Raw genomic sequence first — 26,935 nt, forward strand, 5'->3', positions numbered from 1 at the left:
CGAACTGGCCGAGCAAAGCTCTTTTTAAAAAGGAGGGTGCTGTCTCACAGAAGGGGCCCTCCTTTTGAAGAGCCAGAGCTGCCAGGGACTGGAACAGCTTAGGACAGTCCTCTGTCCAACCCACCCAAGGGACTGCTCGGGTAGGGTTGGATATTCCCTTTTGGTGTGAAAAAATACCTTGAACCAGCCTTGGGCAACAGTCCAGGAAAATAAGTGTGCATGTATATATATGACATGATAACTCACTGGATGCATTTTGTGAGGAAATGGCAGCTTCAAAGGGCATGCTCAACAGCAGTAGTTCTCAACCTGGGGGTCAGGACTCCTTTGGGAGTCGAACAACCCCGTTAACAGGGGTTGTGGCAGGGTGAGCAGCTTTGCCGAGGGGGGGGGGGAGGAACCGCCACTGTTGCCACTCCTCCTGAAGGCACCCCCCAATTTATATACAATTTATAACCAATGTAAAGCCTCTTGTGGGGCAGAGTGGTAAGTGGCAGAAATGCTGTTTGAAGCTGACCATGAGGTTGGGAGTTCGATCCCAGCAGCCGGCTCAAAGTTGACTCAGCCTTCCATCCTTCCGAGGTCGGTGAAATGAGGACCCAGCTTGCTGGAGGGTAAAGCGGTAATGACTGGGGAAGGCACTGGCAAACCACCCCATATTGAGTCTGCCAAGAAAACGCTAGAGGGCGTCACCCCAAGGGTCAGACATGACTCGGTGCTTGCACAGGGGATACCTTTACCTTATAACCAATGTATATACAATCATAAACGCTGGATCTTCATGCCATTGGTCAGTTTCAATTTAATTTCTGTGAAAGAACACTTGCATAATTTTACGGTTGGGGGTCACCACAACAGGAGGAACTGTATTAAAGGGTTGCTGCTTTGGGAAGGTTAAGAACCACTGCTCTACAGCATACCATAGAGTCCAGGAGAAATAGAAGTCCTAGAGAACAACATTACATCCCTCCAGGGAGTGGGGCTTCGTGGTCAAGCAACGGCTTGGCATGTAGAAGGTCCCAGATTCAATCCACCAGTACCCTTGAGCCGCTAGCTCAGCCTTTCTCAACCTCAGGCCAACTGCAGTAGAGGAGGCCCAAATGTGGAATGCTCCTTGCAGAGACATACTTGTGTAGAGCAGGAAGTCGGTAGCATTTGGGGGCTTTGCTGATTCTGACGGATCAGACCTCAGTTAAAGGGATATGATCAGGCAAGAATATGGTCTTCTTTTTATGGCCGGGGGCATTTGCAATCTCACCTATTCTGAGATGCTTCCTTGTTTGCTGGGAACCTAATGGATGTAAAATTTCAATGCATTACCACATGAAGCTGCCTTATACTGAATCAGACCCTTGGTCCATCATAGTCACTATGGCACGGGTGGCCCAACCATGGCTCTCCAGATACCCAGGGCCTACAATTCCCATGAGCCCCTGCCAGCAGTATGGACATCTGGAGAGCCATGGTTTGGCCACCCGTTATGGGCAATCCTGCTTAGCTTCCTAGCTATGACAAGTTTGGATTATTCCAGCCGCCGTTCGCTGCTTACATTGTACTGATGTTGTCATCCTGTACTGGCTTCTGATATAATTAGGGTTGCCAGCTCCAGGTTGGGAAATACCTACAGATTTTGGGGGTGAAGCCTGGGAAGGGGTGGAGGTGAGGGACTTCACTGGCATAGAATGCCATAGAGTTCACCTTCCTCAGTGGCCCTTTCCTCCAGACAAATTTATCTCTGTCACTTGGAGATCAGTCATAATTGCAGGAGATTGCCAGCCACCACTTGGAGGTTGGCAACCCTAGATATGAAGCTTATAAATTGACCAGAACATATTTTCTTTTCAGACTACTGTTTAGTTTCACCCTGGATTTGGTTGTGCTGAAATTTGGTTGAGCTGAAATTCAGGCATTCGTTCACATCTATGATATGTTATGGGGGGAAGGAACGCAATGCATCATTTGCCAGCCACGTGTGTGCATTTAGACATGTGTCCTACAGTCCAGTGGCATCTCCTTCCCTCTGCCAAAATTTAATTTCTAGAGCAGCTCTTTTCAACCTTTTGACTGTGGAGGAACCTCTGAAATAAAATTTAAGGTTTTGAGGATCCCCGGAAGTGGTCAGCAGCCCCCCCCCCTAGAAGTGACGCATCACTAGAAGTGAGAACACCTTTGCCCTCTTTCTCCCTCTCCCTGACTTTACTGCTACTACAGTGGCTCTGCCTCATGTTGGCTTGAAAGAATGGCAGGAGCTGAGAACCCAGTAACTAACTGATTCCTCCCTTTTTATTTTACACCCACGGCTGAATCCATTAAGGTAGGAGGGGAAAGGCCACGGGCCCTGGTTGGGAATCCCTATTCTAGAGTTGGGGAGGGTAGACTTGATGAATTAGGGCAGGGGTAGTCAAACTGCGGCCCTCCAGATGTCCACGGACTACAATTCCCATGAGCCCCCTGCCAGCGAATGCTGGCAGGGGGCTCATGGGAATTGTAGTCCATGGACATCTGGAGGGCCGCAGTTTGACTACCCCTGAATTAGGACATATGCACACCAGCAACATTTGAAAAAGCCGTTTCTACATTTCACCACAAACTAGGGACAGTATTTGATGACTGCATGGTGCAGTGATTTATTATTATTTATTTTCTAATTTATATGCTGATGTTCCCGGAGGGTTCAGGGCAGCTCACAACATTGCATAAGATAAAAAATGGTTAAAATATATTAAACATTTTAAAACAGTAAAATAAAAAAAAAAAACACCTCTCCACCTTTTCTCCAGTAGGAGGGAACAAGGAGGGAACAAGGAGGGGCTGAATGGCATATGCGAATTTGTCATTTTTGTAGGGGGGGGTCATCTTTGTGCTGGGATTTGTAGGCCTCTACCATAGGCTTGGTGGAATTGTTTCCAGTCCCGCAGGAAGAGTGTGCTGGACTAGAATCTGGGAGACGCAGGTTAAAATCCCTACTCTGCCCTGGAAGCTTGCTGGATGCCAGGACCACTCAAGCACTCTCAGCTTGACGGGCCTCACAAGGTTATTAAGATAAAATTACGATAAAAGAGGAGAGGGAGAATTATATAATTTGAAATGTAGTACATCCGACAGAATTTCACAGGACTGGGATGTTTGACAGCAACCACAGTATTCTTATTTTATATAAGGGGAACTTCATTGAATGTGGATTCATGCAGGTCTCTGTGTTGGTCTGAAACAACAGTATAAAGTTTGAGTCCAGTGGCTATAAGCATTCCCACTTATTCAGATACATTGAAAGAGACATCACCAACTATTATGTTGGGTATGCTGGCATGCGGGCGATCCTAGGACTGAGCACATGTCCTGCAATAGAATCGGGAAGACCTGGACTCTAACTGTTGTGGCCACCGCAGCAGCCAACCAGTTTAAATTAATCAAGAGGAGGTCTGAGCTAATGGCTCACTGCCATGGCCAGCCCAATGGTTCTCTGTTTGTATATGTGTTAGAGGTCTTGTTTTTTTTTTTTTTTAGCAGAGTGAAGTCCTGGTGCTATTTGTATCATGTATGGTCACCATTAAAGAGCTGCAACGAGTCCAGTGTCATGTGGTTCTTGAACCCAGATATTTCACACATTACACACAGGTGGCAGCTGAGAAAGAAGTTACCGGGAAAGGCCAATTAGAGTCAAGATGCATAAATAACTGACCAGTAAATAAAGCTAAAGCTGGATGAAGGAAACTGGTAAGACCTTAGGGATCTATAACTAACTTTTTTGGTAACTAAAATATCTTCCCAATGAAGTCAAGAAACAGATTAACAAAGCCAGAATGGTAGCCAGAGAAAATTATGGCCTAGATGGAATCAGAAGCCAGCTTGGTGTAGTGGTTACAAGCGCAGAATTCTAATTTGGTGAGCTGGGTTTGATTCCGTGCTCCCCCACATGCAACCAGCTGGGTGACCTTGGGCTCCCCACAGCACTGATAAAACTGTTCTGACCGGGCAGTGATATCAGGGCTCTCTCAGCCTCACCCACCTCACAGGCTGTCTGCTGTGGGGAGAGGAAAGGGAAAGTGATTGTACGCTGCTTTGAGACTCCTTCGGGTAGAGAAAAGCGGCATATCAGAACCAACTCTTCTTTTTCTTCAACCCTCATACCAGTTCTTGGAGGCAAGAGCAGAAGGGAAGCTTGCCTTCCTGTGCCTTGCTTGCAGGCCATCAGGGACGTCTGCTTGGCTGCTGCTTGAAAAAGAATGCTCGATTTGATGGATTCTGGTCTGATCCAGAAGGGCTTTTCTTGTGTCCTAAGAAACTGTATGCTGTCTGTGAAACAGAAATAATTATCGTCCACAACTCAATGTCTTTTCAGACAACTCCCATCTTCTGCAACATTTATGCTACAATCAGTATACTGCTTTTGATGATGCCATGGGCTTCTTCATGGGTTTTCATTACCACCACTCATTCATTCTTTACCCCTTTCTTGGCTGTATGTTCACTTCATCTCATTCCCTTTCAATTGCTGTTCTTGTTCACAGTGCAGCTGTTATAGAGGGTCTTTTTCTCTTTGGTTCTGGCCTCAGAGGCGCATCCATCCCCGTGAACATTCCACAAATGAAAATAAAGGCCTGCTTGTAACATATCTATTCTCCCATCAGAGAAGTTTCCTACCCCTCCCAGTTATAACACCTGTTGCATGTTGCTGTTCTCCATTTGCTGTCTTTTGCTTTTGCAACAGTCTGCCCTCCACTGGGTTCAAAACTAGAGCATGTTAGAAGACCAACCAGAATGTCTGATTTTAAAAACAAAAATAGAGTCCAATAAAAATTTTAAGGCCAACAAAGATTTATTCAAGGTGTGAGCTGTCAAGTGGACGCATTCTTCCTCAGATTTTAAAAGCAACAACGTAGGAATGCAGAACAGAATATATAATCTCACAATGGATAGGGCAAAGTTTATTTGAGAAAAGCTGCAACAAACACATTCACCAATTTGTTTTCATAGTTTTATTCAAAGTAAAAGTTTTTGTGTGTGCGCACACTTCCTTAGATACAATGAAATGGGAGTTACCAGTCCATACTTAAAGGTAAAGTGTGAGAGTTAATTAACATCCAGCATAATGAAAATATTTAACAGATTCTAGAATCAAGCAGAGGTAACAAGCTTAGTTTATAAAGTTACCATTTGTTTGGGCTCAATTCCAGGAGAAAACAGTGAAGGAAATAAATATATCACACTAGGAGCTGATGCATCTTTAACTAAGTGCTGAGAGCCTGCCCTTATGCGCCATCCAGTATCTCAAGTATGGAGGCACCTCTACTGCATCTTCATTCTGATGCTTCAAACCAGCATAGCTACCCACTTTAATTTAATACGTTTTCATGCTAGTTTAGGGATGTCAGCCTCCCAGGTGGGACTTGGGGATCTCCTATAATTACAGCTCATCTCCAGACTACAGAGATCAGTTCCCCTGGAGGAAAGGGCTGCTTGGGAGGGGGACGGAGGGATGCCAGCCTCCAGGTGGGGCCTGGAGATCCCCTGGAATTCCAGCCCATCTCCAGACTGCAGAGCTCAGTTACCCTGGAGGAAAGGGCTGCTTGGGAGGGTGACGGAGGGATGCCAGCCTCCAGGTGGGGCCTGGAGATCCCCTGGAATTCCAGCTCATCTCCAGACTACAGAGCTCAGTTCCCCTGGAGGAAAGGGCTGCTTGGGAGGGGGACGGAGGGATGCCAGCCTCCAGGTGGGGCCTGGAGATCCCCTGGAATTCCAGCTCATCTCCAGACTACAGAGCTCAGTTCCCCTGGAGGAAAGGGCTGCTTGGGAGGGGGACGGAGGGATGCCAGCCTCCAGGTGGGGCCTGGGGATCCTCCGGAATTCCAGCCCATCTCCAGACTACAGAGCTCAATTCCCCTGATGGAAAGGGCTGCTTGGGAGGGGGACAGAGTGATGCCAGCCTCCAGGTGGGGCCTGGGGATCCCCTGGAATTCCAGCCCATCTCCAGACTGCAGAGCTCAGTTCCCCTGGAGGAAAGGGCTGCTTGGGAGGGGGACGGAGGGATGCCAGCCTCCAGGTGGGGCCTGGGGATCCCCTGGAATTCCAGCCCATCTCCAGACTACAGAGCTCAGTTCCCCTGGAGGAAAGGGCTGCTTGGGAGGGGGACAGAGTGATGCCAACCTCCAGGTGGGGCCTGGGGATCCCCTAGTATTCCAGCTCATCTCCGGACTAGAGAGATCATTTAGTTCAACTGAAGAAAATGGCTGTTTGGGAAGGTGGACTCCGTAGAATTAGACTTCACTGAGGTTCCTCCCCACCCCAAATCCCACCCATTCGCGGCTCCACCCTATTTCCCAACCCGGAGCTGGTAACTCTGAAATACAGAATCCAGGAGAAAACAGCTATCAAGAAGGCCAAATGAAACCGATGACCAGAAACAGTAAGGGCTGACGTGGAGGCGTCTCCTTGGTCCCCGTTCGGGTCCTTCAGTAGCTCTTCACAAAGCTCCCGCTCTCCTGCACCATTTGCTTCGCTGCCGTGGTCGAGCACGCCACAGGCGCCATCTTTACTGTTGGCAGACACGCAGACTCCGGCTTCTATTCCAACGCAGGGGCGACGTCTCTTTCGCTCTACTCAGTTAAATCTGCCACAGGAAGAGCGATGGAAGATCACCGACGGCGAAAGACAAAATTGGCGCCCACGGACAAAATCCATCCTATTTCATGCCCTTACGCACCATGGCGACTTTCGCGCTCTTTCCGTCCCTGCGGCGCTTTTCGGTGACGTCAGAAGGACCGTTGCGTTCGGCCTCCAACAGGCGCTTCGGTTTCTATGGCAACCGGATCGTCTCCGCCCACCACTCCCCTCAGGCGGCGGCCGTTGGGATGTTCGGGGACTCGGCCGTGAGCGGGGCCGATGTGGAGTCGGCGTGGAGGAAAGGCTGGGGGGCTCGCTGCGAGGAGGTGAGGGCCAGGCCGCGCGGCGGCTGCTCGGCAATGGAGCCTCCGCGTGCCGAGGCAGTCTACCTCTGGAAGGTTGTTGCTGGGTGGAGAGGCCTCCTAGGCTTTGGGTTCTCAGGGCGCGTCTGGACTGCCCCTCTCGTTATCGGGATACTTCAGGGGGGACAAAATGGGGCTCCCCAGATGTCCGTGGACTACAATGACCATGAGCCGGTTTCCAGCAGGGACTCATGGTCATTGTAGTCTGCGGACATGTGGAGAGCCACAGTCTGGCCACTCCTGGACTTCTGTTCTGACGGTGTGAAGCAGTCCTAATGCTTCTTGATTTGTTGTAATGAATTTGTTGTTAGGTGTGAAGTCATGTCCAACCCATCGCGACCCCATGGACAATGATCCTCCAGGCCTTCCTCTACCATTCCCCGGAGTCCATTTAAGTTTGTTGTAATGAATATCCTGCTTTATTTCAGCCAAGCACTCTGCAGACATCTCCATTGTTTAGGAAAAATATATTTCCTGATATGTTTGTGTGAGATTCCCACCTCTGTCACTTCATGCTTTTGTTTCTGGGGGAGAAGGGGATTTTTGTGTCCCTTCAGTTTAACTTTTTAATAAAATGTTTGTTAAACTGTCCAACATAAAGGTTTATAAATCTGTTTGTAGGTCTTTTCCAGGCTGTTATTTTGTACAAGGTAGATTTTCATCCTGTCTGTTTGTGTTGCTTCATGTGAAATATAAGTGTTCTGCTTCAACTGTCTTGGGCTCGCCTTAAACAGGCGGCCACAATTCCCCCTTCTTCCTGAGACACACAACCTTGTTAGTCTCCTATATCCTCTTTCTTTCACCAAACTCAGACTTCTCTCCAGTACCAAGTCTCTCTGACTTGTTCAACTCCCACTCTTTCTCTGACTAACTGCCAGTGGAATTAGAACCCTCCAAGGCCACTCCCACCTTCCCCTTCCAGAGTGCCCCCTCCCTCTAGGGATTCCTAGCTGCTCTATGACTCCCCTTGGGCTCCTGTGGGTTCATCACAGCTGCCAAAGTGACTAACAGTACATTTGATCCACTTAAACTCTGTTGCACCCAAACTTAAGCCCAAAGTCATGCATATTGGGAATGCCTTTGAAAGCCTGTAGTGTGCAAAAGAGAATGCAGGTAATTTATCTGCCCTGAGTTTCCAAAGACAGGGCAGAATATAAGTCCAATAATAAATAATAAATATTGGGAAAGGAGAGAGAAGGAAAGAGTGGTCTGGAGTCCCATGTGAAGGTGCCTTTTATTCCTGAAGATGTGCAACCAAATTCTTGCTTCCACAACACATAGGAACGGAAAGAGAGGACTTCCAGATCAAATAATTGGTTGGCCCTCCATTTTGTGTTTGGATTTCCTTCAATAGCTAAGAACTGTAAAGTGTAGAACTGGGGTGTGGATGTTTTTGGGGTTTTAAAGTGAGACACAGAAGCAATTTGGACAAATGGTGTAGTGGTTAAGAGCGGTGGCTTCTAATCTGGAGAGTCCGGTTTGATTTCCCACTCGTTGTTGTTGTTAGGTGCAAAGTCATGTCCAACCCATCACGACCCCATGGACAATGATCTTCCTCTACCATTCCTGTCCTCTACCATTCCTGGAAGTCCATTTAAGTTTGCACCAATTGCTTCAGTGCCTCCATCCAGCCACCTTATTCTCTGTCATCCCCTTCTTCTTTTGCCCTCAATCACTCCCAGCATTAGGCTCTTCTCCAGGAAGTCCTTCCTTCTCTTGAGGTGGACAAAGTATTTGAGTTTCATCTTCAGGATCTGGCCTTCTAAGGAGCAGTCCGGGCTGATCTCCTCTAGGACTGGCCGGTTTGTTCGCCTTGCAGTCCAAGGGACTCGCAAGAGTCTTCTCCAGCACCAGAGTTCAAAAGCCTCAATTCTTTGACACTTGGCCTTTCTTATGGTCCAACTTTCACAGCCATACATTGCAACTGGGAAGACCATAGCCTTGACTAGAAGCACTTTCGTTGGCAGGGTGATGTCTCTGCTTTTTAGGATGCTGTCTAGATTTGCCATAGCTTTCCTCCCCAGGAGCAAGCAATTTCTTTGCTGCAGTCCCCATCTGCAGTGATCTTGGAGTCCAGGAAAATAAAATCTGTTACTATCTCCGTTTCTTCCCCATCTATTTGCCAGGAATTGAGAGGGCCGGATGACATGTTCTAGTTCCTCTGCTTCTTTGAAATCCTGCCTGTACTTCTGGAAGTTCTCGGTCCACATATTGCTGGAGCCTAGCTTGTAGGATTTTGAGCATAACGTTGCTAGCATGAGAAATGAGTGCAATGGTGTGGTAGTTTGAACATTCTTTGGCATTGCCCTTCTTTGGGATTGGAATGTAACTGTTGAGTTATCCAAATTTGCTGGCATATTGAGTGGAGCACTTTTACTGCATCGTCTTTTAAGATTTTGAATAGTTCAACTGGAATGCTGTCACCTCCACTAGCTTTATTGTTGCTCAGACTTCCTAAGGCCCATTTGACTTCACAATCCAGGATGTCTCGCTCCAGGTCAGTGACTACCCCCTCGTGGTTATCAGGAATGTTAAGCTTGCTCTTGTATAGTTCTTCTGTATAATTTTGCTACCTTTTAAAAATCTCTTCTGCTTCTGTTAGGTCCCTACCATTTTGGTCCTTTATCATACTCATCTTTGCATGAAATGTTCTCTTCATATCTCCAATTTTTTTGAAGAGATCTCTGGTCCTCCCTATTCTATTGTTTTCTTCTATTTGTTTGCACTGTTCTCTATTGTTTTCTTCTATTTGTTTGCTCTGTTCTCTATTTTTTTCTTCTATTTGTTTGCACTGTTCTCATAGAATCATGAAATCATAGAGTCATAGAATCATAGAGTTGGAAGGAACCTCCTTGGTCATCTAGTCCAACCCACTGCACTATGCAGGACACCCTGAACCCAATCACTCATCCACTGTAACCTGCCACCCCCTTGAATCTTCACAGAATCAGCCTCTCTGTCAAATGGCTATCCAGCCTCTGTTTAAAAATGTCCAAAGATGGAGAACCCACCATCTCCTGAGGAAGCCTGTTCCATTGAGAAACTGCTCTGACTGCCTCACTCCTCCACATACAACGATCTGAATTACCTTGGCCTTGGTATTCTGGACAGCCACGCTGAGAAGCAAGCAAGGGCTGATGGATCACCATTGCACCCTCTAGGCCAGGCATGGCCAAACTGTGGCTCTCCAGATGTTGATGGACTTCAGGTCCAACGAGTCCCTGCCAGCATGCACAGTTTGGCCACCCCTGCCCTTGGCTGTAAATGTTTTGCCAGCCTGGTCTTTTACCAAGCTTGCTTCCCCCCCCCACACACACCTTTTCAGCCTCTATGCTGGCAAGAGGAGAACCAGTGGGCACCCTTTCAGAATTCCATATTTGGCCCCAGGGTGTCCAGTTGCAGACCTCTACATTTTGGTTTCAGCCCCTGGTAAATGTGAGCATTTGAGTTGCACAAAATATATTGATGTTCACTTGCTGGAAGGTGTATGTGTGTAATAATAACCATGAATACTTGTGTTGTGGTGCTGGAGGAATGTGCCGTAAAGGTGCAGCCGACTTATGCTGACCCCATAGGATTTTCAAGGTAAGAGATATCCAGAGGGTTGTTTTTTGCCATTGCCAGCCTCTGTGTAGCAACCCTGGCCTTCCTCGGTGGTCTCTTATCCAAATACTGATTAGGGCCATCCCTGCATAGAGATCGAGCCAGCCTGGGCCATCCTTGTCAGGGTGCTGATAAAAGTACATTATTTCAATGCACCACATAGTTAATAGTCTCTCAGCGATATTCTGTTGTTTGCAACCACCCCCTGAGGGAGAACTTGATTTGTTGTAAGTGAGAATAAGAGCTTGTAAGTAATTTTACATATGACTGTTTACGCACTGGAGGCTTCATGCTGGGCTGCAGGCTGGAGTTTTAGTCGTGGCAGTTAGCCCCACCTCTTCCTGCACCCACACAGGGGAGCATTTGGCCTGGTGCACCTCAATCACCCCCAATCTGTGCTCCTGCATGGGAGGTGGGGCATGGAAGTTCCCAGTGCATAAACGGTCTGTGAGAGGTAATGGCTTTTCTGATTGCCTGATGACATCTCGACAGCTGAAATTTAAATTGGGGAATCCTCTCACATGTTTTTATTAGCTATACATTGTTGGTTTGCACATTGCAGTATGTCAATTATTTTTCTGTGGAAATCAAAACCTTTTGTGTAGGAGAGAGGAAATTATTGTAATGATTCTTGCTCGCTTTAAACTACTTGCCATTCCCCAAACTAAATCAGCATTAGGGTTATCGGGTGTCCTCTTTATTTTTGGTGTCCATCCTCTTTGTGGACTGTTTAAAGCCCTGATGAAAATGACCTCTTTTGGGGGTTGGAAAGTTAGGAATATTCCTAGTTAGCAGCCATTATCGCAGCTCAAATAGAAGAGGTGTATAAAATGAGGCTTGTCGATCACCTATTTGCAGGAGTCAGCTGGGAATATGCCCTCTTTTGCTTTTCAAAATATGGTAGCCCTTGGCTTGGCAGTACATTCCTTTGACCAGCAGGTGTAGACAGAGACCGAGTTACTGTACAGCTGGATACAGCTTTAGAGTTGGGGGTCCAGATGTCAAGATTAGGATCAGAATCTAATATGGGCACTCCACACCATCCAACAAACAAACTAAAGCCGGGCTTTCCAAAGAAGTATGTGTCTGTTGCAGGAGTTGCTCCGACCACCTTTGTTTGCACCTTACAGTGCCATGAAGTTAAAAGAGAAGCAGATATTCCAACATGGATGTTACTGTGAGCAAATCCAATCAGTGCTAACGCTTAGTACCTTGGAAGGGGACAATGCACCCCTGGCCCATAATGGGATATTGTCAGGGCTGACAGACCAGCAACAAAACCTCTGGGATAATAGAAAGCTTTATTGCTAAGCACAGTGGTCCCCAACCACCGGGCCGTGGCAGCAGACCGCGGTTCCCTCTCCCTGCCCCCCCCGCAGCAAGAGGCTCGCCAGGCCGAGAGCAAAGCAGCCGCCAAAGCGGCCTATTAGCTTGCTGCCCGGCAAGTTTCTTTCTGCGGGAGGTGGGGGGGGGGGGAGGGAAGCATCCCCGCCGGGAGTGCAAATGTGCACGTGCAATAGTTTCGCACATGCGTGCACGTTTGTGGCCCAGCCGGTTGCAAACGCGTATGTGCGGCAGGTCCGCGCGTGTGTGTTTGCGCAGGGGCTGCTGTGCATGTGCGGGGCTCCGGGTCGCCCCCCTGGCAGCGGTTAGCAACTGAAAAAAGGTTGCGGACTGCTGGCTAAGCAGATCAGAAGCCCTAGACGTCCATAGTCAAATCTAATCAATACACAGAATGCATTCACTTTTACAGGTTCATTTTCCTGCCCAAACCTGACCATTTTTCCAGAGCCGCCTCCTGCAGGTGCCAGTCTGGGCTCTCGGCCAGAAGTGATAGCCAGGTATTCTTAGCCTTGAATGTTACAAAGCTCCTCGTCTCAGAGATAACACAGTTTAGCATAATTGTTACAATAACTAAATCACAACACAGACAGTTCAGGGTTACACAAGCGAAACAAGCACACATTGATACAAGATGGAACCACTCAGGTCAAGCATAAATCATGGCAGTCATCATGCGATCCTGACAGATATACAATTAACTTGTCATATTTACATTAGAGATTTTTGCCCATTCTCTGTTCTTTGGATCTCTTTTCAGTGTAGGAAGATGATAGGGCAGTAGGAAGCAGGGGTCAACCTCAAATGAGCTCCTTGATTTGGGGGCGGGGGTGTCTCAGTATTTAATTGCAGGTTCTCTGTTTTTTGTTCTGCCATTGAGTCAAGTTAACATCTGGCAACCCTGTAGGGTTTTCAAGGCAAGAGATAATCAGAGGTTGTTTACCATGGCCTGCCTCTGCCTAGCAACTCTGAACTTGGTTTCCACAACACTGGTGGTCTCCCATTTAAAAATACAAGCCAGGGCTGACCCTGCTTAGTTTCGAAAATCTGACAAGAGCAGACTAGCCCAAGCTATCAGGCAGGGTCTTTGCTAGCATATGTTGATCCTTATTTAGTGACTAGGGGCAAAGCCCGTTGTATCCAAGAACACAACAGCCGCTAGAGTTTGGCAGTGGGAAGAGGAAGGGGAGGAGTTGTCCAGCCATAAATAAAGCCATAAATAATATTAAGCATTAAAACTGTGTATTATATTAATGAGGAGGGAAAAATGTATTGCCTTAGCCTCTTAAACGGGTAGGTGGAGCCAGTGTAAGAAGAACATTGCTTCTATGTAGTTTATGGTGACGTTTATTGCCTGTGTCACCTCCCTTTCTTTGTCGCAGTGTCCTCTACCATTCTAACCCTTGTTATGAAACCCTTCTCTGGACATTCTTAGGGGGAGGATTTTCATCCTATGGTAGAACCCCTTTCTTATTCCAGGAGGTTTCCACCCTAGCTAATTACCACTCACCTCCATAGCCCCTTAGGATGCTGTACCCTGTCCCCCCCTTGGTGCTTGGCACTCTTCTGCTTACAAGGACTTCCAGCTGTTTGCCGTTTACACTCTAAGGTTGCCCCCCCCCCCCTTAGGTTACACCATATCCTGGGGATATCCTGGGGATATGCTTCTGCCTTGTTTGTTGATTCCCCTTCCAATGAATATACTTGGCAAAACAGCTAAAGTGATTGATTGAAGAAGCAATACAAGGCTTATGATTACTCTTGCTGAAAATGATTTGATAGGCAATACACTGATTATTATAGCCCCAAGTTCCTGTGCCCTACAAGCATAAACCCACCCCAAATGCTCCCAAAGACAAAGTGCTGGATATTACATCATATAACATTACATCACTTGTATCCAGCCAATCAAGGCCAGGCCCCATGATAACATTCTACCTCCCCTTCTCCTACAAGTTCATCTGCTACCTGAAGGAATCTCAGACTAGCTTACAACCACCTTCCCCTTCCTCTCCCCACAACAAACACCTTGTGAGGTACCATATATACTCACATATATACTCACATAAGCCGACCTGCTTATAAGCGGAGGCACCTAATTTTACCACAAAATCTGGGCAAACATATTGACTCTCATATAAGCCGAAGGTGGGAAATGCAGCAGTTACTGGTAAATTTACATTAATTGAGGCACCATTAGGTTAAATGTTTTTGAATACTTATTTCAAAGTATTCTTTGAATACTTTGTATTCTGTCAGTGCTCTGTCAGTGCAAAAGAGGGCCAGCAAACCAGAGCAGAACAAAGTTGGCAACCTATTACAGCAAGTACAACAGCTACGAAACTGGGAGAATGGACTACTCTAACTACAGCTACAGTGCCCCCCCTCAGAACAAAACACTTAAATAAAGAACTGTGAAACTCAACACTGAAAGAACGAACTGTAAAAATCAACTTTTAAAAGAAACACACCCCCAAGAATAAAAGGCAAACAATGCTGCCCCTCAGAAAAAAGAAGAAATAAACATTTGGAGAAACAGTAAATCCCAAAGCACCCCCAAAACCCACTCCACCCACAGAAACCAAAAGAATAGTTGGAAGAAGTAGAATAGTTGGAAGAAGTGAAGGCAAAAGGAAAAAAAAGATCAGAGTTCCTCACTCAAACCATTGCTGTCCTACAAGCAGCCAGAGCAAGCAAGCTTCAGCTGGCAGGAGGCTTGCAGAAGCAATGTAACGACTGGCTGGCTGGGAGCAGGCGTTTATTTCAATTACTGTATATACCTGCATATAAGCTGAGGAGCACTTTTTCAGTGTGAATACTGTGCTGAAAAAAAGCTTATACATGAGTATATACGGTAGATTAGGTTTAGCATATTTAATTGTATGACTTGGCATAGTCATGGAATTTAAAATTGTAATTTTTTGTTTACTATAAGAAAAATACTATCTGAGTTTTATCTGAGAGGAAACAAACTGAAGGTAGAAAACAAATTCCATGTTAAAAGTGCCTTATTTGAACAGAAACTCACTAATAGAGTTACAGTAGGTATGACTGTTTGAATGGAAAATACTGAATACTGTATTATCATTAAACTCATTAGCATTGTTGTCAAGTATATTGATATTTATACCCTCCCAAAATCTTGAAAACATTGTATATGTCCAGAGTACAAACTTTTTTTGGTAATTCCAGAAATTTCTGAATTGGAAATTTCTACTGGAAAAATTAAGAACATCTTCAGACTTCTTTATGCAGTACATTTGGAAAAAGTTAAATGGCTTGTAAGACATGGTTTTTCACAATCAAAAAGAGAAAGTATTCCATAGGGAGTTTTTCATTGCTTCGCAGATTTTTCAATTTTTGACAAAATTTTCCATCAGAAAAATGTAAAAGGCCCCCTTACTTTTTCATGCTAGACATCTGGAGCGTGAAAACCCTTGCTTTAAGAAGCACTGGACTGATTCTAAAAGAAAAAGAAAAATTCCAAAGGTGTTTTTTCCCACAACTCCCCCAAATTTTCAAAGTTTTCCTTTGGAAAAAAGGAAACAATGTCCACTGAAGAAAATTGTGGAAATTTTTTAGTGTGACCCCTTGGATCTCTAGTCAGAAGTGCTTTGATGACTTGAAAGAGTTATGCAGGTGCCAAGAATGACTGTTGTGAAGTGGGCGCGAAGAAAGGCATAATGGACATGGAAAAGAGGGGAGGTCTGAATCAGGCAGTTACCTGAATCAGGGGAGTTTTTCCTGTTTGACTATGCAGCTCTAATGCTTCCTTTCATAGAAGAGCACCCAGACAGGGGGGATCTCCACGACAGAAGCTGTAACCCAGTCCTGCTCCTCCCAAGATGCCGCCGTGCAAACAGATACGGGCAAAGAGAACCTTCAAGCAGCTGGGCTCCGGCCAGCAGCACCTGTGGATTACGCCGGTTTGCTCTCCTTCCTGCAGAACGTGGAAGAGGCTGTGGTCAGGGAGCTAAACAAGAACTGGAGAAGCCATGCCTTCGATGGCTTTGAAGTGAATTGGCTGGACCAGAACGAAACGGTAAACGGTAAACCCCTGCGAATGCTGGGAACCAGGCTGATGTCTGAGGTTGTTGTTCCCTCCTGCTGTCTTCCCATAGCAATTTACTTTTCAGTAGACACACCCTGCTGCTGTCACCTCCCCCTGCGCTTCCTCTGCAAGTGAGCGCAGGACATGGAGAGTTTGAATCCTCTTCCGGCTGGACCCTCCTGGCTGCTCTTGTGCGGAAAGAGAGAATGGGAAAATGGAAAGACTGATGTCAGAGTGCCTGTGAAACTCTTTTTTCATTTGCTCTGAGCTTTGTCTCTAGAGCGGGGGTCATCAATCCCCGGTTGGTGGCTTGGTACCGGGCCGGCGGCGGCCGCAACTCCCTATCCCCCTCCCCCCACAGCGAGAAGCTCTTCAGGCTGTGAGCGAAGGGGCTGCTGAAGCGGCTGCCAAAGCGGCCGCTTCGCTCATGGCTCAGCTGGCTTCTCACTGCGAGAGGGGGGGAAGAGGCTGCAAGAGGGGGGGAAGAGGCAGGTGCGGCCGCTGGCATGCCGGCGAATGCAAACATGCATGTGTGGAGCTGCCGTGCATGCGCATTTGCGCCCCTTGCGCCCCCTCGCAAACGCACATGAGCGGCAGCTCCACACATGCACGTTAGCGTCCCCTGCTGTCGCAAACGCACATGCGTGGCAACTGCACATGCACGTTTGCAGGCAGCTGCCGCGCGTGCACGGTGCCTGGGCCACCGTGTCTCCCCCACCCCCGGAGGCAGTCCTCAACCGCAAAAAGGTTGGGGACCGCTGCTCTAGAGGATGGCAAAGAGCAACTGGAAAATTTGTGATGTAGTAGCTGAGAGTGTGTGACTAAGCACTGGGTTCAAATTTGTGCTGTGCCAGGAAATATTTTGCTGACCTTTAGCCACAGTCACTGTTTCTCCCAGCTTTGCCTAGAAGAGAAGAGCTATTTTTAAATATTCTCCTTTTCACTACTTGAAGGAGTCCCAAAGCAGCTGACAAACACCTTCCCTTCCTCTCCTCACAACAGATACCCTGCGAGGTAGGTGGGGCTGAAAGAGCTCTAACAGATCTGCTTTGTGAGAACAGCTCTAATATGACTAACCCAAGGTCACCCAGCTTGCTACATGAGGAATAGGGGGGGAACTAAACCCAGTTCTCCAGATTAGAGGTCACCACTCTTAACCAGTACACTATGCTGGCTTTTAACCGCTACACCATGCCTCCCTCACAGGATTGTTGGGGAAGGGAGAACAGTTTACACAGCCTTGAGCTCCTTGAAGAACTAAAAGTCTGATAAGTGGTTGAAGCTGCAGCACTGGGCACGGAAGAGCACTAGAGCACCAGGTGGGATTCCCTTGCACTGCTCTGATGCTTGGATCAAAACTGAGCCTTCAGCTGCTTCTCACAAGTCATGGGGAAAGAGATAAGATGATGTTCTTATAGACAGCTTTAAAAGGAGATTCCCGCTCCCCCACATCCAGCCAGGTGGGTGACCATGGGCTTATCAGAGCCCTGATTGAGCAGTCCTGTCAGGTGCTCTCAGCCCTACCTACCTCACAGGTTGTCTGTTGTGAGGAGAGGAAGGGAAAACAATCGTAAGCCACTTTGAGATTCCTTTGGGTAGTGAATAGTGGGGTGTAAAACGACTCTTCTTCTAAATATGACTGCCAGGAGGCAACATCAGTGGAAGGCCTTGGTCTCTAATGCCATGTTGCTGAACCTCCAGCAGAACTGGTTGGCCTCTGTGTGAGTTACTTACAATAGAAAGCATACGACACAATCCTACAGTCCTCTGAGCTCTCGAAGAGGGATGTAATATTGCTGGAAATGTAGGATCCATGGGAGAAGAAGGGAAGGCGATTGTAGGCCACTTTGAGACACATGCAGCCAACTGCGTGCCCTTGGGCCAGTCACAGTTCTCTCAGAGCTCTCAGCTCCACCTCCCTCACAGAGTGTCTATTGTGGAGAGACAAAGGGAAGGCGATTGCAGGCCACTTTGAAACTCTGTTGGTCTTTTTCTTCACCTCCTCTTCTTTCCTCTGCAGTTCTCCAACCAGCAAACCTGAGTCAGCCTTACTCAGGACTCCATCCCAACAACTTGCCACCCTCCTACTGTGAGGTCTCATCACAAACCTCGAGATACTATCGTTTAGGGAGTCATTCCATGCTGTTCTTGAGCCGTAGGTGGAAGCTGAGCTATGTGGTCCCACCTTGGAAACACTTGGGGCTCAGAGGTGTGCTCCCTTAGAGTCCCTTGCTTTTCTTTGGGCAGTCAATACTGCACACGGTTCTGCCTTCAGGCTGCCATCCCCAAAGGATGAAGAGTTTGGATATGTAAATGGGCTGGGCAGGTTTGGTAGCTCCCTTGTTCCCATGATCTTATTCATTCCTCTGCCTTTGTACAGCATCATTGCATTGCTTCTCGTAGGTCTTTTGCCTGCACAGTCTAACATACCCTGAGGCTCAAGAACAGAAACTGCAAGTCACGAGTGTTTCCTGGAATGCCACCGGGGCAGTTGTTGCGTGTTCCTATGGCAGGTGAGTTGACCCGAGTGAACAGAGGCTGTCTTCAGTGGAAGACATCCCCCCATGTTCGGAAGTGCTCTGGTCTCGTTTCTGGCATCTACAAGCCAGGTAGCAGGGCTGCTGAAGACTCCGCTCTGGCTGAGGCCCTGGAGGTGACTGCCAGTCAGAGGAGACCATGTTGAGCTAGGTAAACCAAGGATCTGACTCAGCATGCAGCAACTTCATGCGTGTGGACATCTCCAAAGTATCTACTGGGCTGCCTTTGGCCTCAGAACTTTATAGAAGGTGCCTTCTCTTTATTCTCAGGCTGTCTGCTCCTCATAGGAATTATAAAAGGTTAATTGGTGAAATCTGCCTGCATATATTATCAAAAACTTGATAAATGTGGCTTTTTGAAGTAGTATAAGAATGACTAGCCGCTAAGCGCACTGCAAGGAAGAAGGCAGCGGGCACTCGTGAGGGGCCTCCCCGCAGCTGGTGACCTGCTCTGGGTGTTTTGTCGTGTCAAGGCAGCGGCTCCAGTTCTTTGGCGGCCCCGTGTGTGCACAGGCGAGAGGCGAGGGGGCGGTGAGGGAGGGCGGGTGGTGTAGGGGCCCGCTTAGTTGGCTGCACCCTGATTGGCCCAGATTCAAGACATGGTCCAGCCCCAAGGCAGTTTCCCAATTATATAAAGGAGCCATGGATGGATGATGCAGCTGCCTGAAAAGCCCAGAGCAGCCTGCTCTTGTTGGAGCTTGGAAGCCAAGCAGGATCAGATGTGGCCAGTACTTGGAGGGGAGACCTCCAAATCAGACCGGGGTGGCAAAGCAGAGGGAGGCTGTGGCAAGCAACATCTGGGGTGGTCACAAGTCAGTGCTGACTTGATGGCTCACTATGATGATGATGATGATGATGATGATGATGATGAATATATTATATACAAATGGTGAAGACTCCAAATTTATGTCCTCTTGTTGGAAAGGGGGGCCATCTTTGGTGTTTTGTTTTCATTCACTGTGACAGTCATGCAATCCACTCCCCTAGAAGTAATTTAAAAATTGAACTTATCAGCCCCATATTTGGAAGTAAATTCTATTAAACCCCCTGAGACCCACTTCAAGGTGCCTGATTCCTCCAGGATCAGGGGAGGTGGAATTCTAGCTGTAGCTGTCAATTTGTGGGCCCCCTAAGCTGAGGCTGGCAGGGAAGGAACAGTCCAAGCCCAGATTGTCAGAGAAGCTCGTGGCCCTTCTGGTGGCCCCCTGCAGCCAGCCTAGAAATTGCCCAGTTCAGTTGTAAGGAAACCCCTTTCTGATCCCCCCCCCATGCTCTCTTTCAGAATGGAAGATGGGGACTGGAGCACAGAAAAATCGTATGTCTGCACCTGGAATCTGGATCGTAGGGGGCTGAATCCCAATCGTCCTGATCTCGTGGTGGAAATCCCCAGTTCTGTGATGTGCCTGGCCTTCCACCCACAGCAGCCTTCCCTGGTAGCCGGTAGCTTGACTCCCTTTCTCTCTCTTCCTGTGTTCCCATCTTGTTGCCTGTAATTACACTGGCTCCAATTCTTAGGTGCTGCAGCAGAAACCAGCGTCTTGCAGCATTAGGCCTTTGAAGGGGTGGACCACGATGGTAAGAGGGAGAGGATTCTGGAGGAAATAATCTATGGAGGAGGAGGAGCTGGACTGGGGACATGGAGAAGGACGGCTGGTGTGAAGAGGTTCCAGCCAAAAACACACACACACTCATCCCCCCACCCCCAGTCCCGAGGACTAGCTAGCCAAGTTTTGTTTGAAAAAGAAAGCTGAGCTAGTGTGTGATGGGCACATCTTTCCCCTTGGCTCCTGTGAGTTTGGAGTGATGCACCGGACAAAACATTGTGTCTGAACCCCTACTTAGCTGGGGTAGGCAGCCTTAGGGAGGGGACTTGGATCTCTTCTTGCAGAGGGATGATTCAGCCCAGCCGGGTGAAGAATAGCCACTAGTCTGTGTGCCGTCAGCTACTCATGGAGTCTTGTGTCTCTTGTCCCTTTCAGGAGGCCTCTTCAGCGGGGAGGTCCTGGTCTGGGACACCAGCAGGCTAGAAGACCCCTTGGTCTGGAGGACAGGCATGACTGACGACACTCACACAGACCCAGTTTATCAGGTGCAGGGGAAAGCCAGGATGCTGCTTGGGGTGGGGGGTGAGGTGTTGGGGGTGGGGTGATGTCTTTCAGAGGCCATTTCCGTGCTCTCCTTTGGCCCTTGGTCAATCAGACAATCCTGCGATGGCAGGATAACCTCTTACAGCTGAGCGTACCTTCCCTTTTGACTCCCAGGGTGGTGATTCAGAAGTGCTGGGCTGCCTCTGCATAGCTCCCTCCTTTCTCCTTGGTCAGCCCTTCTCACCTCTTTGATAATTTGAGAACATTTTTCAGGCTTCGAGAAGCCCCAGAAGGGCGTGATGGTTTAGAATAGGGCCGGGATGCCTAGCTGTAGACATGCCCACATGGGCCTCCTCCCCTTCGCACCTTGTTCAGGCTCATCAATGGCCATTTTGGGAGGGGTGGGATGACATGACCATATATGGTCACATTGCCTGATAAATGTTTAACAAATGTTTAAAATACGTAAAAATATTAACTCTCACTCCCTCAAGAAACCCCAAGGTTTCAAGAAACCCTGATAGAGAAAGCCTGCCTTAAGTTGGGGCCATATGTAGGGCCGGACCGATCAGCCTACAAAAGGGCTGAGATTCCAATACCATTTGTATCCTACCTGAAGTGAAAGTGGGGAAGGCAAGAGTGTCCTAAGAGAAGACCAGCCCGGTGGAGACGGGGTTGTTATACTACAAACCAACATTCCTCTGGGCCAGAGCAGCGTATTCTGCCATTGAATGCCAACCTCACCCTCCTGAGAATTTTCTGCTAAAAACATTTCTCAGTATCTGTGGAAATCTGGCAATAGGATCAAACTTGCTGCCTTCATCTTGCTTCCTTCCCCGCCAATGTGGAGAGTACAAATGAGCTCTACAATTAATACCTGTGGAGGTCACACACCCTCAGGCTCTTTCCTCTGCATAGGATTCATGCTGCCTTCGTGCTTATGCTCCCAGCTCTGCCCTGACCTGCTGGTCTGGGCTTGCAAGTGTTGGAATAGACAATGTCTGGTGTACAAAGATGAGAAGAGAAGAAGACCCTGAAGGGGGCAGCAAGAGGGCTGTTTGATAGGTCAGAGAGTTCAGGACCTTTCTCTCCTATTAAGTGTGCTTTCTTGTCTGTCCTTAGATTGCTGCTCTTAGGGAAATATCCTGCTTCTTCTCGGAAGCTTCGGTCTTTCTCTTCTTCTTAGGTAGCCATGTAGGGGAGACGCCTGTCCCTATCCCTCTGCTGTATTATCACAGAGTGTCATTCCATTAATAAATACTTTTATCTCCTTTATCCTAAAATACAGTGTGTGCATATCTATGACTTATTTACCCTGCTAACAGCAAGAGCCCAAGAGGCCACCTGCTGGCACCCACTGGCTCACAGGTTCCTGCTTGTGCCACCATCCCAATGGGGTTGTCCAGGAATGCCCGCTTGCCTCTGGAGAGGGCTGGGGCAGATTCCACTAGGGAAGCCCTTTCTTCAGAGGCCGGACTTCTCACCTGGTCTTGCTTGTTGAGAGGTCCAGGGGCTTTCACCTGGCGCAGTCTTTGGGCTATGACCTCTCGCTTTTGTTGTCAGGTTGGCTGGCTACAGCACACCAGGCATGGCCACCCCTTCCATGTCCTGAGTGTGTCTACGGATGGGAAGATCTTGGTGTGGCAGGAGGAGAGAGACGGCCTGCTGAAGATCACCGACGGTTTTGCCTTGGTGTCGCAGCAGATCCCCAGGAGCACAAAACTGAAGAAGGTGAGAGAGCTGTGGGGTTGCAAATGGGCACTGGGGCCTCGGGGCTTCTGCCTTTGGGAGAAGAGCAGAGAATCTAAACTAGCCAGCCTCTCCTCACATTTCCCGTCCTCCTCAGGTCAACAGCCAGTACATTCTCACAACTATTTAACAGGGTCTGCTCCCTTTCCACCCAAGTCAGCCAAGCCAAGGGACAAGGAGGGCTAATTTGTCCAGACTGTGCAACTTACAGTCACCCATGATGGAATGGAAGCTCAGGAGAAGCAGCAGGAGTGATCTGTGCTGGCAGGGGTCCCCTGCTCTGTGTATCTTGCTGTGTAGCTGTTTAATGTCCCCCCATAGTGCCACCTGGATCCAGTGGAGGTTAGGGTTGTGTGCTTTGGTGTGGTTTGGCTGCCTCAGCGAGCACCAAGCAGCCAGCGCCATGGCGTGGAGAGGAGGGGTGGCTGCTGGCTGGTGCGCCACCACTGCCCTCCTCTCTGTGCCGCTGGCTTCCTTGGGCTTCGGTGATCACCGAGGTGGCTGAACTACACCGAAGCGCACAACCCTAATTTCCACCGTTCTCACCCCTGCCCCCTCATGCTGTTCCTGTGGGTCCCCTGCCTGCCAGAAACAGCATTTCAGGGACATCTGTGGCTGTGAGTTGCTGTTCACTAAGGCGGTTTCCGTTGCTTCCAGCCCGCACTCTGGAAACAGTTTGACTGGTATTCTCCACAATAATGCGTTAAAAGGCAGTGTGGTTTTGCCTCAGCCTCTGAACCTCAAGATGCCCTCCTTCCTGCTCCTAGCATTCCCGAGGAGACGTAGCCGTGGGCGTGACCTCCCTCTCCTTCTCCCACTTTGAGCCCAGCATCTTTGTCATGGGCACCGAAGGCGGCTGCGTGTTGAAGTGCTCCACTGCCGTTGAGACAGTTGCCGTCCTCCCGAGAGGCAGCTCCTTCCCGCTGAAGGCCCCGGCCCAGTTTGTCTTCTCCCCCCATGGAGGACCCGTTTATTCTGTGAGCTGCTCACCTTTCCACAGGCAAGTCGATGTGTGTCACTTCAACCTGGACAGCAGCTAGGGAGTGAGGCGGCAGAGGGTTAGGCCCCGCAAGAACTAGAAAGGTGGCAAGTATTTGAACAGCTCATCAAGGGGATCCATGATGTTGTACCTCTGCTTAGTTTGGAGATCAGCTACTTGCTAAGTAGAGGCTTGACCTGCATAGCCTAGATAAGAAGCTGCAGGGATTTCTGGTTTTAAGGTTCAAGAGTCATCAGCGGCTATAAGCCTGAAGGCACAGGCGTGACACTTTGTCTGGGGCAGCGATGCTCTGACTTCTTAGTGCTTGGGGGGCAGCAGTGGGAGGGCATCTGGAGTTCTGGCCCTGGTGGAGGACTTCCTGATGTGTTGCCCCTGTGGCGTTCTGAAAACACAGGCTGGTAAACTGGAAAGCCCAAATCCAAGCAGAAATTATATCAGGATTTCCTGATGGCAGCTGGGTTTTGGCCACTGTGGGACACAGTGTGCTCAGCTGGATGGACCTGATCCAACATGGCTTCTCTTATGCTCTTTAGGGTCTTCTCTAAATGCTGTGACCCACGCTTAAGCGCTGGCTGCATGTTTGCAAGAGGCTTTGGTTCACAGATGTTGAGTTTGGACAAGGGGGGAATTAATCGCCTTATATAAGACAATAGAAAAATGTTTAATTCTGGGTAAATTTCATGTGCGTGCAAACAGAAGCGTACACCCAGAATTAAACATTGTTGGGCTTTAAGGTGTCCCCTAGGGTCACCCTAAGGTGACCAGATTGTCCCACTTTTGGAGAGATATCTGGAGGTACCTGGCAAATTGTACTTACGTTGCAAGTAAAAAATACTATTTTGGCGTTCTATGAAAAATGTTGCTCCATATAGACCAAATTTTTAATTAGGAACCCCCTCGGTCAATGCTGTCCCACTTTACCAATGTTAAAATCTTGTCCCCTTATCCTAGACCCAAACTGTGTTCTGTTGCTTCAGACCAGCAGCCACTTGAAACCTTCTCCCTGCCAAGGTGGCCCCCTGCACTGCTGAACTTTCCCGTCTCCTGACTCAACATTTGCTTGCTTCCAGGAATCTGTTTTTGAGTGGCGGGACTGATGGACACATCCATTTGCATTCCATGTTACAAGCTCAGCCACTTCTTTCTCTTCAGTTATCGAAGAAATATGTTTTCAGTGTGAGGTGGTCTCCAGTGCGCCCCTTGGTTTTTGCAGCTGCTACTGGTGAAGGTAGGTGTGTGCTAACTTTTCAAAGAAAGTTGCCCAAGGAGAAAACGCAAACTGGAATCAGACTCAAGGAAAGAATGGGCAACATATTCAAGCAGCGATTGTAAAAGTTGATTTCAAAAGAAATGTTGGGCTCTTAATATGGAGCAATGATTAAAACAGCACTAAAGTAGAAGGTGTTTAACAATAGGATGGTGTGGAGAGTGAAAAATGTAGACATGGTAAAAACAAACTTGGAATCAATTGCTACCTGGTGAATTTATGTGAGGCACTGTGTGAAACCTACAATTGTGTGACTGGCAGACAGCATAGCTTCCTCTCTGGAATTGTATGTGACTGCCCAATTTGGCGTGTTTTGCATAATTTTGTTTTAGGCAGAGGCTAACTGGTGATCACAGCTGATGCCCCCGCAGCCCCCAGAGGCCGCCTGCGGCCACTCTCTAAGCAGAGCCCTGGATCTGGCTGTCAAAACACTTGCCATGAAATGACTGGCACTGCAGTTCAGGGCATTGCAAGTGTCACTTGGATTCCATCCAGCAGCAACAGCTGTCCACTGATCACAACCATGGACTATTTAAAACTTTTATCGCCCTTCCGTTTCCCTCATTGTCTGCTGAGGCTCTTAGGATTTTGTGTCAGAATTTTGTACTGCGATTATTAAGAATGCACATTACTAAAAGTGCACCGCTGCAAAACAGTTGCTGCTTTTCACGCCATGAGCTAGCATAACGTGCTGATTTTCTTTGCTTTGAAGGGGAAGTGCAGCTGTTTGACTTTGGGAAAAGCTCTCAGAAGCCATCCATCTCTATCCAGCAGACCTCCAACCACACCCCTGTCTACTGTTTAGAGTTCAACAGCAGACAGTCCCAGCTTCTTGCTGCAGGAGATGGCAGCGGTACGGTGAAAATATGGCAGTTAAGTTCAGACTTCACCGAAGGAGGGCCACGAGAACTGAGCCACCTTGACCAGTTAGCAAATGAGATCACAGATTAACAGGGACATGAATAAAAGTCTGTATTTTATCAGGTGTTCATCATCTATGCAAGACACTCTGTACATTCAGGCTGCAGACACTGCTTGAAAGAGACATGAGCTGTGGGGCAGTTTTAGGGCATCATGAACCACCCAAGAGTCAAGTCTCACTTGGACCAGTAACTTTTATTTAAGCACACACGGCAACAGGTTTGGCTCTTGCACTAAGAAAAGTTGAAGCTAAGCAGTTAAAGGTTACATCAGAGAGTCACATTGATTATTTTGGAGCACAACGATGGAAACATGCAGAGAGCAAAGAGGCAGCAGACGCAAGTGCACTGGGGAGGGGGGCTGTAGTGCTAGTGCTGGATTATCAATTCACAAAGAGTGAGCGGGTAAACTCAATGTAGTCGTAGGCAGAAGGAAGCTCTCTGCCTTTGCTGTCCATGTAGGGCTTCATGTGAGAGATGCAGTAGTCCGCCTGTTCCCGGGTCAGGTTCTGAGAGGCAAAAGAGAGAGAATCAGCAAGGATGGAGCGGGTGGGGGGAGACGGCAGCTGCTGCTTATAGAAAGATGTGGCAGGAGGGAGGCTCTTGGTCAGGCCTCCCTAATTACTATCTTGTCAATGCCTTGTCCCAGCTTTATTGCCACCAAGCATAACCCCCTCCCCCCCAGCCTTGCCAAGAAAGCCTGGCAAATACCTGATGATCGGAGAAGTAACCCCAGAAGAACAAAACCTGGTATATAGCTGCCTGCTACAAAAACCATGAGACCTAGAGCTGGCAGCTGGGTGTGAGCCAATCAGAAAGCCTGCCTGTGCTGGGATCCATGGCTCAGTTGTAGTGCATTGCTTGACAGGCAGAGGGCCCCAGATTCATTCCCTGGCACGGATCTGTCAGTAGGCGATACGAGAGACCTCTGCCTGAGACCCTGGAGAACTGGTGCCAGTCAGAAGGCAACGGTGTGGATGGGCCAAGGGCAGCTTCCTGGGTTCACGGCCTCAGCTTGCAGTTGATCTAAAACGTCCGCATCCTACCTTTCTACGGCACACTCTACAGTTCAACATTAGCCAAAAGGCGAGAATCTTGATGTTCTGAGGATAAGCTTATAGCCAGAATTTAACCTTGTTGGCCTTCAAGGTGCCACTGGACTCAGGCTTTTGCTTCAGACCAAAAGTGGCATCAAGATTGCAGTGTTCTCCGCAGAGCAAACTAATGGCCCAAGAACAATCCCCAACTCGGAATAAGCACTTACTTGGTAGAGCTCCTCCTTGGTCACGTAGGGTTTGCCCTCCGAGCTCAGGGCACGGAAAGCACTTTCTATTTCTTCGCTGGATTTCACATTCTCGGTCTCCCTACTGATCATGAACGCCATGTATTCTTGCAGAGAGACATGTCCATCCCTG

At 48.3% G+C, this 26,935-nt stretch overlaps 2 protein-coding genes across 11 annotated transcripts in view; one reads left to right on the forward strand and one right to left on the reverse strand.

Moving 5' to 3' along the window:
- Positions 1-6,357: 6,357 nt before the first annotated feature.
- Positions 6,358-25,580, forward strand: DYNC2I2 (dynein 2 intermediate chain 2). 2 transcript variants are annotated; one of them, XM_077306473.1, is made up of 10 exons: positions 6,358-6,929; positions 12,322-12,409; positions 15,691-15,951; positions 18,364-18,473; positions 19,780-19,937; positions 20,477-20,586; positions 22,148-22,315; positions 23,101-23,333; positions 24,404-24,561; positions 25,313-25,580. In XM_077306473.1, exons 1-10 carry the CDS (start codon positions 6,883-6,885, stop codon positions 25,549-25,551), a joined length of 1,572 nt encoding a protein of 523 aa, XP_077162588.1. In that variant the 5' UTR covers positions 6,358-6,882; the 3' UTR covers positions 25,552-25,580. The 2 variants fall into 2 exon arrangements, with proteins under 2 accessions (XP_077162588.1, XP_077162587.1); XM_077306472.1 differs by lacking the exon at positions 12,322-12,409 and having other exon boundaries at positions 6,359-6,929.
- A 117-nt stretch (positions 25,581-25,697) lies between these two features.
- SPTAN1 (spectrin alpha, non-erythrocytic 1) overlaps positions 25,698-26,935 on the reverse strand; it is an 86,373-nt gene continuing 85,135 nt past the window's right edge. For all 9 annotated transcript variants that reach the window (XM_077306463.1, XM_077306464.1, XM_077306461.1 and 6 more), the window contains 2 exons: positions 26,785-26,932; positions 25,698-26,029 (listed from right to left, as the gene is read on the reverse strand). In XM_077306463.1, coding sequence (XP_077162578.1) covers positions 25,904-26,029; positions 26,785-26,932 — 274 coding nt within the window. In that variant the 3' untranslated portion in view covers positions 25,698-25,903. The remainder of the gene's footprint in view (positions 26,030-26,784; positions 26,933-26,935) is intronic.

This window comes from Paroedura picta, chromosome 12 (genome assembly GCF_049243985.1).
Source record: "Paroedura picta isolate Pp20150507F chromosome 12, Ppicta_v3.0, whole genome shotgun sequence".
Taxonomy (NCBI): Eukaryota; Metazoa; Chordata; class Lepidosauria; order Squamata; family Gekkonidae; genus Paroedura; species Paroedura picta.

Coding starts and splice junctions, on each gene's coding strand:
- DYNC2I2 (XM_077306472.1), top strand. CDS start 6,690: ATGCCCTTACGCACCATGGCGACTTTCGCGCTCTTTCCGTCCCTGCGG. Junction 19,938..20,476: donor GCAGCCTTCCCTGGTAGCCG/GTAGCTTGACTC, acceptor TGTCCCTTTCAG/GAGGCCTCTTCAGCGGGGAG. Junction 22,316..23,100: donor GGAGCACAAAACTGAAGAAG/GTGAGAGAGCTG, acceptor TCCTGCTCCTAG/CATTCCCGAGGAGACGTAGC.